Source organism: Crocodylus siamensis, chromosome 5, assembly GCF_052110815.1.
Source record: "Crocodylus siamensis isolate JL-2025a chromosome 5, ASM5211081v1, whole genome shotgun sequence".
Taxonomy (NCBI): Eukaryota; Metazoa; Chordata; order Crocodylia; family Crocodylidae; genus Crocodylus; species Crocodylus siamensis.
Window position 1 is genome coordinate 126,530,214 of NC_143399.1, and position 14,270 is coordinate 126,544,483.

General features: G+C 41.5%; 1 protein-coding gene across 1 annotated transcript in view; it reads right to left on the reverse strand.

The window, feature by feature from the left end:
- The window catches only part of ITGA9 (integrin subunit alpha 9), a 354,975-nt gene extending 341,094 nt beyond the window's left edge, over positions 1-13,881 (reverse strand). The window contains exons 1-3 of the mRNA XM_090050256.1: positions 13,580-13,881; positions 2,091-2,218; positions 909-1,015 (exon numbers count right to left, since the gene is read on the reverse strand). Coding sequence (XP_089906382.1) covers positions 909-1,015; positions 2,091-2,218; positions 13,580-13,758 — 414 coding nt within the window. The 5' untranslated portion in view covers positions 13,759-13,881. The remainder of the gene's footprint in view (positions 1-908; positions 1,016-2,090; positions 2,219-13,579) is intronic.
- Positions 13,882-14,270: the final 389 nt, after the last annotated feature.

Consider the following 14,270-nt stretch of genomic DNA (forward strand, 5'->3'; position numbering starts at 1 on the left):
TTAGAATCTGAACACTGCTCAGGATAGCCAAGTATGAAACTAAAATTCACTTTTCAGAAATAATATGCAATATTTTCTTAACATTTGCTGTTTCAGTGAACATTCCTACACATCTACTGTACTTGTATGCTAAAATACCATAGAAAGCAAGAACCACTAACACTGCTGAAAAACCCAGGCAACAAAGTCATTTTAAAAGGTAAACACAATATTCACAGGGGGAAAAAACCTACTGTATTTGGCCAGCTATATTTATGATTCATTTGAGCACTTGTGTGTTTCAGAAGTTTTGAGCATTGAGAACACTATTTCATGAAGATACAAACTGGAACAAATTTTGCCAGACATTCACATCAGCTCATATTGACTTGAATATTTGCTTATGAAGAGTGTCAAAAAACTAATAAACTGCCCTTTCAAGTGATATTGATTGCTATCTCTGCCACTTCATCAACAGAAGATACCAGCACACTTACAAAAGCATGTAACTGTAACCCTTAATGTGATGCCTTTCTGACAAGTTTTGACACACAACACATGCTACAACAATGTATATGTATTAAACTTACCTCCCCTTGTGCACAACCTGCAAAGCAAATAAACTATCAGACACATTTAGAGAAAAACAAAGTTCCATTCATCCTGTTCAAAGGTTTAGCGCTCGGAAATTTGGAGGAAGTCCTTAGGTGACAAGTCAGGTGTGACTGCTTTGAAGTCTTCTTTCTATAAATAAGCTTTCTTAGCTGGGGCTCCTTTTCCCTTCCGTTTGAAGGAAGGGACTATCAAGTTAGCTGCCCAGAAAGCTGGTCTCTGTCAGTCACTAGTAAAGACATTAATCTTGACGTGTTTGGCATTAGAGTCATACGACAGAGATTGCACTAATGAGATCAAGGGAAAGAGGAACTTACCAGCACACTCCCACTAGCTGTGGGTTGCCTGGCCAGGCTTACTCCCATCCATTCATCATCCCTATCCTCCTTACAGGTCTTTCCACAGGACATGCCCCGAGTATTGCCTTAGAAAGAAAGGGGGGGGGGAAATAGTAAGGGAAAGGATGCTTTTAGATTTTTTTTTCATCTATACCACACCCTGATAAGGAAATAGCCTAAATGATTAAACAGATCTTTTCTATCTTTCACTTTAGTTATTAATTTTCAGCCATATTAATCACAATGGATGCTATACAAATGGATTGCACCAGACAGTCCCTCTCCTGAAAAGCTCACAATCAAAGTGCTCCAGCCAAAGTGCTCCAATGTGCTGAACACTTCAGCACATGCATAATTTTACTCAAGCAATTAGCAAGCCTACTTTAGCATGCAAGCTCCTGGGAACAGGGACCACTCTTGGCCAGCACCTTGCAGAATGGGGACTCCGTCCTATAAACAACATCCTAACCCCACTATCCTTGTTGTTTCATTATTTTCTTTGCTTTAAAAAGAAAGCAGAGTAAGCCAACTGATTTTATTGCATTAACATGAGACAGAGTAGTGTGTTAATAATGTACCACAGAACCTGGGGTCACCACACCAAAATCAGTTTACAGCTGATTATTGAGGCACTGATTCTGACCCTCCATGCTATTAACCATTTGCACCTTAGAAAAACCCAAATAAAGCAGTAAAGAAGAGACAACAGCTTCACTCAGATTAATTTAATAAAGGCTTATCCCAAAAAAATAAGGTTTTCTTAAATGAGTCTAAGCAAAGCTGCTACCTTTTCTTTGGGCTTCAGGCCTATGGATGACCAGAGAGAGCCCACAGAGCAATCAAATACTCCCTAAAGGGAGCACATTTCCCCCCCCATTTATCAAGTAGGCCATGATTCTGTAACACTGAAATAAATGGAAGATCTGCTACTGACTTTAATAGCACCAAGCTCCCAATATATAAAAACCATCAGCAAAATCTAGTTTGTTGAAAGTATAAAGACCATGAGCAAAAAGCTTTGTGTATTATCATTCTGACTTAAACTGAGCTTGATGGGAATCCGTTCAACAATTTTGGTGGTCCAAGGTCTTGAATCAATCCCTAAGATTTTTCTGAGGATTTCAAATCACTGGAAAATAAAAAAGTGGTGTAAGGACTTACCTCGACCCATATCCAGCTCTGTGCATCTCCTGTCAGGATTGGTGTGGACTCGACATTTAAACACCGCTCCTGGAGACTTAACAGAGGTGCTGTATTTAGAATCTGCCTTTGGGGCACCGACCAAGACCCTGGAAACCAAAAAAGCAGAGTAACAAGTAATTAGCTACATGAGGAAGGGGGGGGAACAATAAGGTTCATGTTACCAGTGCTTTCTCGACAAGAGAACTTTTCTAATGATCTTGTAACATGACAACAATTAATCAGAGACTGAAAACAACACACACAGTGAAGGCATTTTTCTTCAGTTAACTCATAAATTCTTTGAACAAGCTAAAATTTCCATTCAAAGCATAACACATTTAAGACAATTTCCCTCCCCCCAAAAAATAAGCAGTTAGGAAAGTATTAGGTCAGACAACAGCAGCTGCATTCATTTTAACTCATTCTAACCAGTTTCATCAACCTACAATCCAAAGTAATCAATACAGATATCTGTGAAAGGAAGGAAAGTGAATCTACATGCTTTCACTCAAGGGAAAGATTGGTAGAGCTGTTTAACTTTAAGATATCCCATGCCCTGAAACTTAAGGCCTCTTATATAAATGCTGCTTCAGAAAGCCAGGACTCCATTTCTTCAAAGATGCTTTGCCATCACTGATACAATGTCAAAGCTGCAAAAACTGTACCTAAATTATTTATACCATAAGTGAAAAAACAACATCAAAGGAAAGTTTTAAATCATTAAGATTTCAGAATCACATAGCTCTGGCTTGTGATGACCATCATTTAGCTGCACTCATTTTATAATGAATTACCGTGAGGTGACAAAAACAAAATGAGATATCACTCACAAGTGGGAGAAATGGATGGTTTGGGGTTTGAGGAGGTAAGAATGTATATATGAATTTATAAAGAAAGGCAGAAAATGGTAGATTTGCACCTCTATAGACTAACTAAATCAGATACTTAGAGTATACACTTTCTTAAGCATAGGGTTTACTATATCCGATACAAATCTATCCTGCCTTCTGCCTCACTTCAATCTAAGCGGCTAACTACCTCTCTCCATATAGAGGAAGCCAGTCCACATGCCACCAACTCCTTCCTCTTCCTTCCTATTATTTTGTAAATTTGAATCCATGTGTGGGAAAGTAGGGCAGATTTAGGCAGAGTGACATCCAAACACAGGCTTTGAAACCAGAAATATTCTATTTTTCCAAGATTTTTGTTCATCCTACTTACCAAGCTCTAATTATGTTCGATCCTCAACTGTCTTCCACTGTTATCATTTTAAATATGCTGAGGGAAACATCTAAATCACAATTAAACCTAAATGCAGATGACAAGCATAGAGCATTACTGTGTTATATAAGGAAGGTATCATTAGGATTCTATACTATTCTAAGAAATTATTTGGGCAATAAGTTTTCACCGCTACTTTGACATGAAAATAAAATGTGTCCTGGCATTTAAAAGAAATGCAGAGGAAAAGAAAATCCACATTAGAGGATTGTTTTTTCTGTATTTAACAGGCTAAGTGTTGTATCACAGGCATTTGACAGCTTCTGCACTCAATAATGCAAGTCATGTTTTCACAAGTGAGAAGAATTAAAGCCTGAAATACTTTAATAGCTGAAATCTACAAAGCCTACACGCACTGGGGAGCCTGAAATAATAGCTCTAGATAGAAATCCCATAAGGCAGGAGGCAGACAGAAATCAGAATGCCAATCATTTCAACTGCATAGGCAATGAATGAATGTCATTCACTTATTGACATTCATGAGGTCTAAAAAAATAAATAAGGGGGATATTACTAGCTTAAAGAGGTATTGGTTTATATTGCAAGTGGCAAGAAAATATTTCTGTAACCAGCCATAACAATAAGATAACAGAGAGGCTACCACTCAGCTCTGGTTTATGAGTGCAGATCCACTGGAACTATGCCCTTCTTACAATCAAGGTGAACTTAGCTTTACAGTTCTCAAATGAGAAGGGGAATAAAGAACCTAACTTACAATCATGACCCTCTTAAAAAAGCTTGTAGGAATGGGGGAAATGACAAATTGATGAGAAAGTATTTGAGCAGGATGTAGGGAGGAATTATATTCTTAAAATCAATTTGACCATATTTCCAGGCACAACCTCAATAGCAAGTCCATCCAATGGGTCAAAATAAAATATGATACAAATCTAACACATGTCAACATTTGTAACTAGGACTTGAAAGAGTTCCCAGAACTCACCTAAAACACATGAACATTTTCTCTTTCAGTATACATTGTACATATCTGAACTTTCTGGAGGTGGCTTGTTTATTGTAACTTATTTTCTAGAAGTCTGACTGAGGATGGTGTTAACGAGACCCCCATCTGTGGACAATGCACACAGGCTGGCAAGCTATGGAGCTTTACCTGAAGCTCAACTGATGATTTTTGTTCTGCACATCCTTAGCTCAATACCCAATGTGTCAGGCAAAATGGTGGACATCACAAGACAATACTTACGATTTCTCACCAATTAAACAACATTATTCTACATCACTGTAAAAAGGGCACGCCTAGTAAGATGTATGTAAGTCTGTGATACATAACTCTTCCATTTAACTAAATCAACTTGACTCTTTCCAACCAGCAGACCTAGTTAGAAGACCATTATTCCTGTCATAAAGCTTTGAAGATACTATTCAATAAAAGCAGTGCCTCCTTTGATTTTAACCTCCATGAGGATGGAAATGAAAGAAAAAAAAACCCCTCAGGTTAAAACACTCTTAAAATCTTTACTGGTATTTTTCTTGAGAAAAATGTTACAACAGAATATATTTTTCTTAGGTACCATACCAAAACAAAACACAGGCAAGTTTAATATACGCTAACCTTGCCTTACAGTGTCATGGATTCCTGCCTGGCCTAGACATGGTAAATATGTAAATAATCCATAAAAGAAAAACCTTATTCATTCTTTTACTATAGTCAGGCAACCTTCCAACCTCTCCCAACCAGTTTAACCAACTTGGGTTTAAATAGTCTAATTCTGTGGTGCAATGTGATTTTGAAGCACAACCCTAGAACTGTTCAGTTGTTAAGTAGTGCTATTCAATCAGTTTTCCAGCCTTTAGCCAAACCAGTCATACGGGCAATTTTATTTTTGCAAGAGCTATCACCTTGCACAAGCTCTTGGCACAGCCAGAAAATTCTACAGGAGGTTTCTGAAATCTCTGGCTAATAATTTAAAAATTAACTGGAAAGTAAATACCAGTAGAAGAAAGAAATTGCCTTTCACTAGCAAACAGCATAGGGTCTGACTATTTTAAAACATCATTGCCTCTAACTTTAGAACAAAAATTCAACAAAGCACATTTTGGAAAAGGGGAAGGGAAAATAAAGAATTAAAATCCTTATATTTTAGAGTCTCCAAGTTTGAGCATTAAGACTACACTCACTGCCATACTGTATAACTTCCAGAAGCACATATTCTTAAGATTCAGCAACCCAGGAAAGGATTTTGTTTTATTTTTGTTATTGTGGGAAAGCAAGGTGGAAGTGGTATGTTTTCTATTTCATTTGGAAGGGAAGAAGGTTTGTGGTCTTTGTGATGGCTGCTGTGAGTGCTATTTACATTTAACTACAAAAATCATGAGCTACATGCAATGGGTTTACAGGAGCCTGTGGGGTCTTGGCCATCATGTAATTGCTACTTGGATTTTATGCTGGAACCCAAAGGATAATCCCCACTGCACCTTCCAAACGGTCTTTATAACCCTCTATCACAGCCAAGAACACCAGCAAAATATCTCAGAATATATAGACCCCTTCTTGGCTGTCTGGAGGCAACAAATGCAAGATGCTTCTTCTCCTCTGGGGACAAAATGCCAATTTCCAGACTGACAAAAGAAAGTACTAGCTAGTAGGCCATGAGATCATTTATGCTTCCGTCTACATTTTTCTCTGTTTTGTGCCTGCATTGTATTTCTTTCCACAGGGATTAACTGCCACCTTGCTGCTGACTAGCCCTAAGGACAAACAGCTTTAGAAATCAGAATGGTGTACTTGGCTAGAAATACAGTGCACAAAATGTGTTGAGTGGTTTCAGTGGCATGGAGAGATGCCAAGAATATCAGCATCTTTCTACAGCGTGCCAAGACTGATTAGACAGCCATAACTCAAACACTGTACACCTCACCTCAGTGCAATGTTAAGTGGAAGAGATGAAACATCTTTAAATAGCCTCATAGACTACAAAAGAGTTACAAAAGGAGCAGCAACATGGAGCACACTTCTCCAGTACCTCCAAGGACTCCAGCTTGACTCCTTCTGACTAAGATTACCTGACCTCTCCAATTCCTTTAAAAAATAAAATAAAATATGGTACTGACAGATGTTCAGGCCCTGCTTTAACTCATGGTGCTTTACATAAAGCACCATGAGTTAGAACATTACCCCCTCCCCTGCCCTGTCAATCGAACAGACATTCACCTTTTGGACTAGGTGACATTCTTGCAGCCTGGGCAGTCCCAAAGGTGTGACATGCTCGTAGTGAGAAGCAGCCACAAGCCCCTGGCTCTTGACAAGACCAAAGCAGGTGGATCTGGGCTGAAAGCAGGTACTTCTGCAGGTTCCAAGGATGCCAACACAAGCTGCATCCCAGAAATACTCTTCAAGGCTAGAGAAGGGATGTCCTTCTGACAGCCCAGCCTTGACCATGCAATAAATTAACCCTAGGGAACACAAGTTCTCTAAGGCGCTCTGAAGTAGAGTGTCTTTATCGATATCTCATTTGATGAGGGTTAATTTTTTGCATGATCAGCCACTTTAAAATTGCTCTGCAGCCACGCACATCACAGCACAGCTATACAGCGCTTTCAGGGGGCCAACTGCAGAAAAAATGTCACTGCTGTCTGTGTCCATAATGCCATTGGTTTGATCACTGCATGCAGAAGTGAGAAGATAGTTACTCTGAAGTCACTGACAGACAATGTAAGATGATAGTAACACTAAGTTAACTTATGTTGCGCTTCCAGAGCACCAATAGAATTGCACCGTGAAATGCCTGTGGTCTCTCTAGGCAACATGCCAACAGAAATGTAACACTCCCTTTCCTTCATGTGGGTCCTCTCCTCTCCTCCTCCTCTCTGGGTCACAACAACAGAGAGCATCAAGATGCTAAGTCCTGGCCTATTATGCATATTAATCAACTGTTTGATGTCACACTAACCTGCATGTTTCAGGCACAATATATGGGGGTTATGAGTAGGAAGAAACACATGAAGTAACAGCACAAAAAAGGAAGTTCATTCCTCCTTTTGACTATGGCTCACAGTGGGGTAACCGTGGAACCTGACAGACTACATTACCTCTATGTGCCAAATCACGCTGCCAGAAAAGATGAGGCTGTTGCACTATGCCTGTTACACTGCTGGGGGGAGGAGAGAGAGGAAGAATGAATTAATAAAGTGATTTTAAAGAAAGATTTGGTTAGTGATTCATGTTATGAAATTAAAGTTTTCATTACAGCCAAATTGTTACTCTTTGTTTCTCCTCTCTCTCTCTGGGAAAACAATTCCTTCATGCTATTTGCTGAGTTTTATTCCAAGCTTCAAAACTATCCAGAGGCTAAGAGCGCTTAGGCTTGTCTAGGTTCCAACTGAAAGTAACCACCTGGTTCCTTGCTCTGTTGAAAATAGCAGTGAGGAAGAGCTGTGTAAAATCTTTCAAGATTTAAACTAAAAAATCCTCTTGAGGAAGGATAACAAGAAATGACATCAGGAGATAACAATAAGCTGAACACTTCTGCTGACAACAAACTCTTCACAATTCTAAAATCACGTAAAAATAACTCCTAGGAGGAAATATCAATAGTCAACAATTGCTATCATTTTACAGTAAAGGCATTATTCATGCCACTGTAATGAAGGTTGCAGTCTCAAAGATATTATCAATTAACAATTGTGCGTGTCATTGCATGGGTGACTATGATAAACATAAATATAAATTTGACTTTCTACACTTGTGGCTTATAATTTGAACTAAGCACTTTTTCTTAAGAAAGCTTGATCATTTTTACTATAAACACTTTTTTTGGGGGAAAAAAAAATCACTCCTTTCATTAAATCACTATTTTATGTTCAAGAATCAAAACCTGCATTTCCTTAACTCTTATGATCTCGAATACAAACTGATGCTTTGTACTATGTGAAAATGAAAGATCAAAACCCCAAAGTTTATGAATTGATTATTACATTCAATTTTTCAATTAAAAATAAAGATATTAGCATGTGAGGAAAAACTTGCGGACACAATGCACTTTATTGTGACTGTATGATAAGGATCATATTAAGTGAATGTGGGACCCTGGGGCCATGGAGAGTCAGAACTCAGAAATGCCATTACAACAATGCCCAAACGCAATAGCACATTAGCAACAATAATTATGAAAGATGATAGCCCCATCAACCCAGTTTATAGTGCATTGCATCTCTGCAAGATTATGCAACATTTATATCATCAGGGTACATGAGCAAGGAAAACTTTCCATGGCTCAATATGTTCATCATTTGTTAGGCAAGATACACGTGTGTACAAACCAATAAAAATATTATCCAGTAACTTTGCATATCTATACAGGCATGAGATTTTCAAGTCATGATTTCTATTTAGGCTAAGAAGAAAAAAAGACATTGGTAAGGAGAAATGTACAAGGATGAACATGATAGGACAGTAATTAAGCAAATGATCCACATGATCATAAGCCTGGCAAGGGATGGGACTCTGTAAACCTCCCTTTCTTATGCCTGAGTCAACTGAAGTAAAGTTAGCTCCATATGAAGGTATAAAAGGTACAACCATACAAAGATCTTCTTTGAGGAACAAAGGTTTTCAAATATAAAAGGTTTGCCCAGTGCTTTTTGAGAGTGATTATATTTAGCTTTCTAAATATGCTTTGTGAGACATGGTTTAACAGTATTTGGAGAAAATGGGAAGTTCCCCATACTTGGAGTATACCCGACTCCTGCATAGAGAGGGGTTCTGTGGAAAATATGAAAAAGACTGACTATGCTCTAATTTGAGCCAAAAAGAAATTTTATCTTGTTCTTTGCTCTTATTATATATTGATTATACAAGGTCATCGCTGTAAATAATAGCCTGGATTCAGTTAAAATAGACCAGTAATACTGTGGGACCTGTGGTACACAGCTAAAGAGAAGCAGCAAACACTGCACCAACAGCAATTCCCTCCCTACCAGGATTTTTGGCTGCTCACTACTGAATCTGACCAAGTAGATTTTTTTTTTGTATTTTAGAAACAAGATGTTTTAAAAAAAACAACTAATGATTTCTGGATGCATTCATTTTTGGGTGCCAATTATCAGACACCTTTAAAAGAGCCCAATTGTCAACAGGTTGGAGTGAGCCAGTTTCTGAAAAATCAAGTCCTCTGAGATGGGCTGGCCTTTTGAAAATCTTGGTCTTGTATCTATATATAAATTACCTCCTATGAGCCATTCGCTCCCTGCCCTCAGTTTTTATTAAAAAATGTAGTTTGCACTGTAGAGGATACTAGCTGTTAAATTCAGAACTGAAACATGTTTTGTAAAATAAAAATTGTAAGTCTACAAAATCCTACAAAAATAATGCAGCTTTCAAGAAACTTTTGCCTAAATGTAAACGAAAAGCTTTTTTTTTTTAGCTGACTGACATCATTCTACAATGTTATTAATCAAAACCTGGCAGGAGTTATGTTAATGCAGGACAAGCAGGAAATGAAACTGACTAGTTTTGCTTCATGTCCTAAAATGAGCGAGATGCAAAGAAAAAAGAAGTAAACAAGAAATGATCAGAAGGCTTTCCATTCTCGTAAGCAGAGCCACTGTGATCCTCATATGCAATAAATGACATGATTTTCTTCTCTGCTGTATTTCCTTCAGCTGACACTACATTAATATCACTCAGAATCCCATGCCAAAGCATGTTATTATGTACAATGGGGCATTTGTCCTTTTGCTTTTCCTATTTTTTGCTGATTGGGGGACAAATTTAGTGCCATTTCAAAATGAGGGCTTTTTTGTTACTGTGAAAGAGCTTGTTTCTTGATAATTACAGATAACTCCTTAAGAATAAATAGTGCATAGAAGTCACCATGCAGACAGGCAAAGCATACAAGTACTTGTGAATCAAAGAGTGTGAAAGAAATTCATTTTAGAGAGCTGGAAGCCAGCCTGAATACATTTATTTATATCACAGTGTATTACAGTTCCAACATCAACAGCTGAGTAATCAATCCATATCTAAAAGATAAAGACAAGCTTTGTGGACATTTACTGGCATCAATGGTTCTTACTTGCACTTAAAGTGCACCATCTTACATCATCTAGGTTCAAGAAAGGGAAGCCAGTTTTAAATCTAACAAAGAAGCTCCTGGCCCAGACAGAGATGGACAGAACATGTTCCAAGACTCTTTGAATCAACAGAAAACAGTAAACTTGCCAGTTTACATAACTGTGTGAGATGTTCCTCACTCTAGAACTGTGTACAGATACAGGAGACGACTCCCAATCTGCAAGTAGTTCTCTTGTCTTTAAGAACCTTTCCTTTACTGCAACATGGACTGCAGAGAATTCCTCTTTCCAAAGAGATCAAAACTATCAATGGTAAATATACTATTCCCAGTGGAGGTTACTGCTCCTAAAACTTCCTTTTTCATGCAGCATGATCTATCATATTTCATATCACATGAGTTTGCTGTCAGATTACAAAGAAGACTTTATGAAAAAAAAAGTTGACAACATGGAAGAAGGATAGAGGATGTCCCCATTTAGCTATGGGGCCCAGAATGTCACTGCTATTGCTGACATCAGTATTTTTTAAAATGGCATTAACTGCATGTGCTAAAACTCTAATTTCCACAGACACCTGAGTTTGCACCTGCAGAATGAAGTATCAATCCAATCATGCACACATGCTGTATTCACTTCCACAGGTGCATGTTCCAGTCACAGCAGCTGCTGCTGAACCACTTTCTAGAATAACTACCAGTTTGAAGGTCTTCCCTTGTAGACTTCAGTAAGGTGAAACCCCAACTACAAGCTTGCAAAAGGAAAAAATCCCAGGGCTGGATTTCCTTGACTGCCTCCTTTAACATTTGAATTCAGAATATTTAATTAACAGGGACACCAACATTGCTTTTAGCTTATCCCATTGTAGTTTGGAAAAAAAAACTGTTAACAACAAACGGTCACTCGGGGAGAATCTCTGTCTTCCCTTGGCCACAAAACACATCATCTTTGTCTAAATTAGAAATTAAAACGTGATTAAAAGATTCGGCTACACTGAGACACCTTTCTGAAGTAAAAAGATGCATACATTCTAAATGGTGTCTAGTAGTTTGTGCCTCCTGTTGCTTTTCTAGAAATACATGAACATTTCAGTCCCTCGCAAAACTTTTCCAGCAGCTTCCAACAGCGTGTGTCCAAGACAGAGCATAATTACTTTATTACCATAATGCATTCGAAGTACACATCAGCTGACCTCACTTATATTGGAGGTTTAACAAAAATGTCAGCTCCAATACTGTTTCCAAGCCACAGGAGGAGACACAACATTTTTTGCAATAAAAGAAAAAAAAAAAGTGGTTAAAAACAAGACTGAATGTACATCCTTCTTGCTGTGAAAAATCATTGCCTTCTTACTTAGTTACCAACTGAAAGGTACTGAAGGGCACTGACAGAGATGCAGTATGCTGCTCTTTGGGCAGATTACACAGCCAGCATTGAAATGGACAGGTAAATTGCCCAGTTGCAAGATGTTTTTTTAAACAGAAAAGTTTTTATTTTCAACTCCTCCTGTGTGCAGTATATCTAGGAAGATAGCAGGCTATTCTTTCAAACTTCCGAAGGCACGTTAGTTGACACCAGAGCTTTAAATCAACGGGTGTGGTGGACTCAGAAAATCTAATCCGCTGTTTCCAGCAACAGGCAGTGGAAAAGCTACTGTAAATAATAAACACGCCCTTGACAGCAGATATCACAGTTTAGCTCCATTTGTTCCTGGGCTAGTTCCATTACATACAAAACTGAAGCAGAGCTCCATTTTAACAGAAGGGTGCTCTCCTACACATTAAGCATGGGATTTTAATCTTGCATTATTTAATCTTGCGGCATAATATTTAGAGACTGAACCTTGTTCTGCTTGAAACCAGTGTGGAAAACTAGGAGGAAACCCTGGCATCACTGACCTTCATGAGTTCACCCTGAATTTCTACCACACCAATAAAACAGTCCAGGACAAAACAAATCAGTCTTCAGTGCTTCTCTAGTTTCTCTAGATGGTCTCCAGAAGGAGATTCTGCTTCCCCAATTTTGGACTAAGAAAAAAAATCTAGTGCTGCAGCCCTGGTGTGACAGTTTCATGGGACTATGCTTTGTGTTACAAAGGCAGCAGGCAGAGTAGATTTGCATCCTGAGGACTAATTGGACTAGCAGACACTTTCCTAAGCAGCTGTTGGCTTCAAGGGATGCTAGAAAGCCCCAAAGTTCACTGAAAGTCCCTAGCTGGTTTCAGACTTTAACCAATGTGGGGAATTAAGGTAGAATCATAGAAAATTAGGGTTGGAAGGGACCTCAGGAACCAACATCCTGCTCAGAGCAAGACCATCGTCCTGCTCCGAGCAGGACCACCCTGCAACTAGATCATCCCAGACCAGGCTTTGCCTACCCAGCTCTTAAAAACCTCCACAGATGGAGAGTCCACTGCCTCTCCGGGCAGCTGGGCAGCCTGTTCTAGTGCTTTACTGCCCTCCTAGTGAGAAAGTCATTTCCCAAAATCTAACCCGAACTTCCCTTGCTACTACTTGTCCTGCCACCACGGAGAACAGGCTGGCTCCATCCCCGCTGGAACCGCCCTGCTGGTAGTTGAAGGCTGTGATTAAATCCCTCCTTGGTCTTCTTTTCCCCCGGTTACATTCCTCAGCCTCTCCTCGCCAGCCCCTACCGCTTAAGACACCTCTTGAGGGGTAGGTCTGGAAAAAGACAGGTCCAACGTCCCACTGAGGAGATGCTGACAGACCAGGCGGCTGGCTACAAGAGTCACCGCCACGGAGAAGCAGGGCTGGAAGGGACCTCTGGAGAGCAGGAGCCTGCTCCAGCACCCTGCCCGATAACAACCATGACCAACTCTACCGATCCTACCCTCTACCCATCTACGTTTGGGCTAGATATGAGGGCGGGGGGGAACCCACTCTCTCACTGGGAGGGCAGCCGAGCACTGAGACGGGCTGTGGGCTCTCCATCCTTGGGGGTGTCTAAGACGGGGCGGGTAGCCGAGCTGGGCATGGTCCGGCTCTGGGCAGCAGCCCTCATTTCCCGGGCCCCGACCTCCCCTGCCCACCCAGCAGCGCGGAGGAAGCTCGGCACCATCCCCTGCTCCAGCCAGAGCAGCGCCCGGGCTTCGCCGACAGGAGGAGGAGGAGGAGGACGGAGGCGCAGGCAGCACTCACCAGCGGGTGCTGTCGTGAGAGTGCTCCAGCACGGAGTAGCCGAAGAAGGAGCCGTTGGGTCCCTGGAAGAGGACGGCGTGGTCCAGGTCCACGTTGTAGGAGCGCGCCAGCGCCAGGCACAGCACCGCCGCCAGCGCCCGCCAGCCGCCCCTCTCGCCCGGCCGCAGCCAGCCAGCCATGCCGCGCGTCCCCCGGCCCCGCGCCGCGCCGCGCCGCTCCGCTCCGCGCCGCCGACAGGGAGAGGCGGCGGCGGCGGCGGCGGCTCCCCCCAGCCCTGCCCGGGACGGCGCTCGGCCCCACAGCCGCAGCAGCGGCGGCCCCTAGCGGCGGCCCCAGCCCCGGCCGCGCCGCCGCCCCCTTTTGTAGCCTGCCGCCGGCTCCGGGGCTCCCCCCTCCCCCCAGCTCCGCCGCCGGATCAGGAGCCCGTCCCGACCACCGTCTCCAGCCCTCCCGGCCGTACACGCCCGAGCTCCGAGCGGCACCGTCGTGCTCGAGGCAGCGAACTGCAACCAGAGCCGAGCCGAGCCGCTGCCGGGGCGTGCGGCCCGAGGGGTGGGGGGCACTGGGTCTGAGACGAGACATGCAAAACACGAGCCCGCCCGCGTCCAAAAGGAAGCCTTGTATTAGACTAGCGGGGAAAGCGAAAGAAAGTGGTCCTTTTCTGCAGAAGGACCGTTCTCTTGCGATTTCC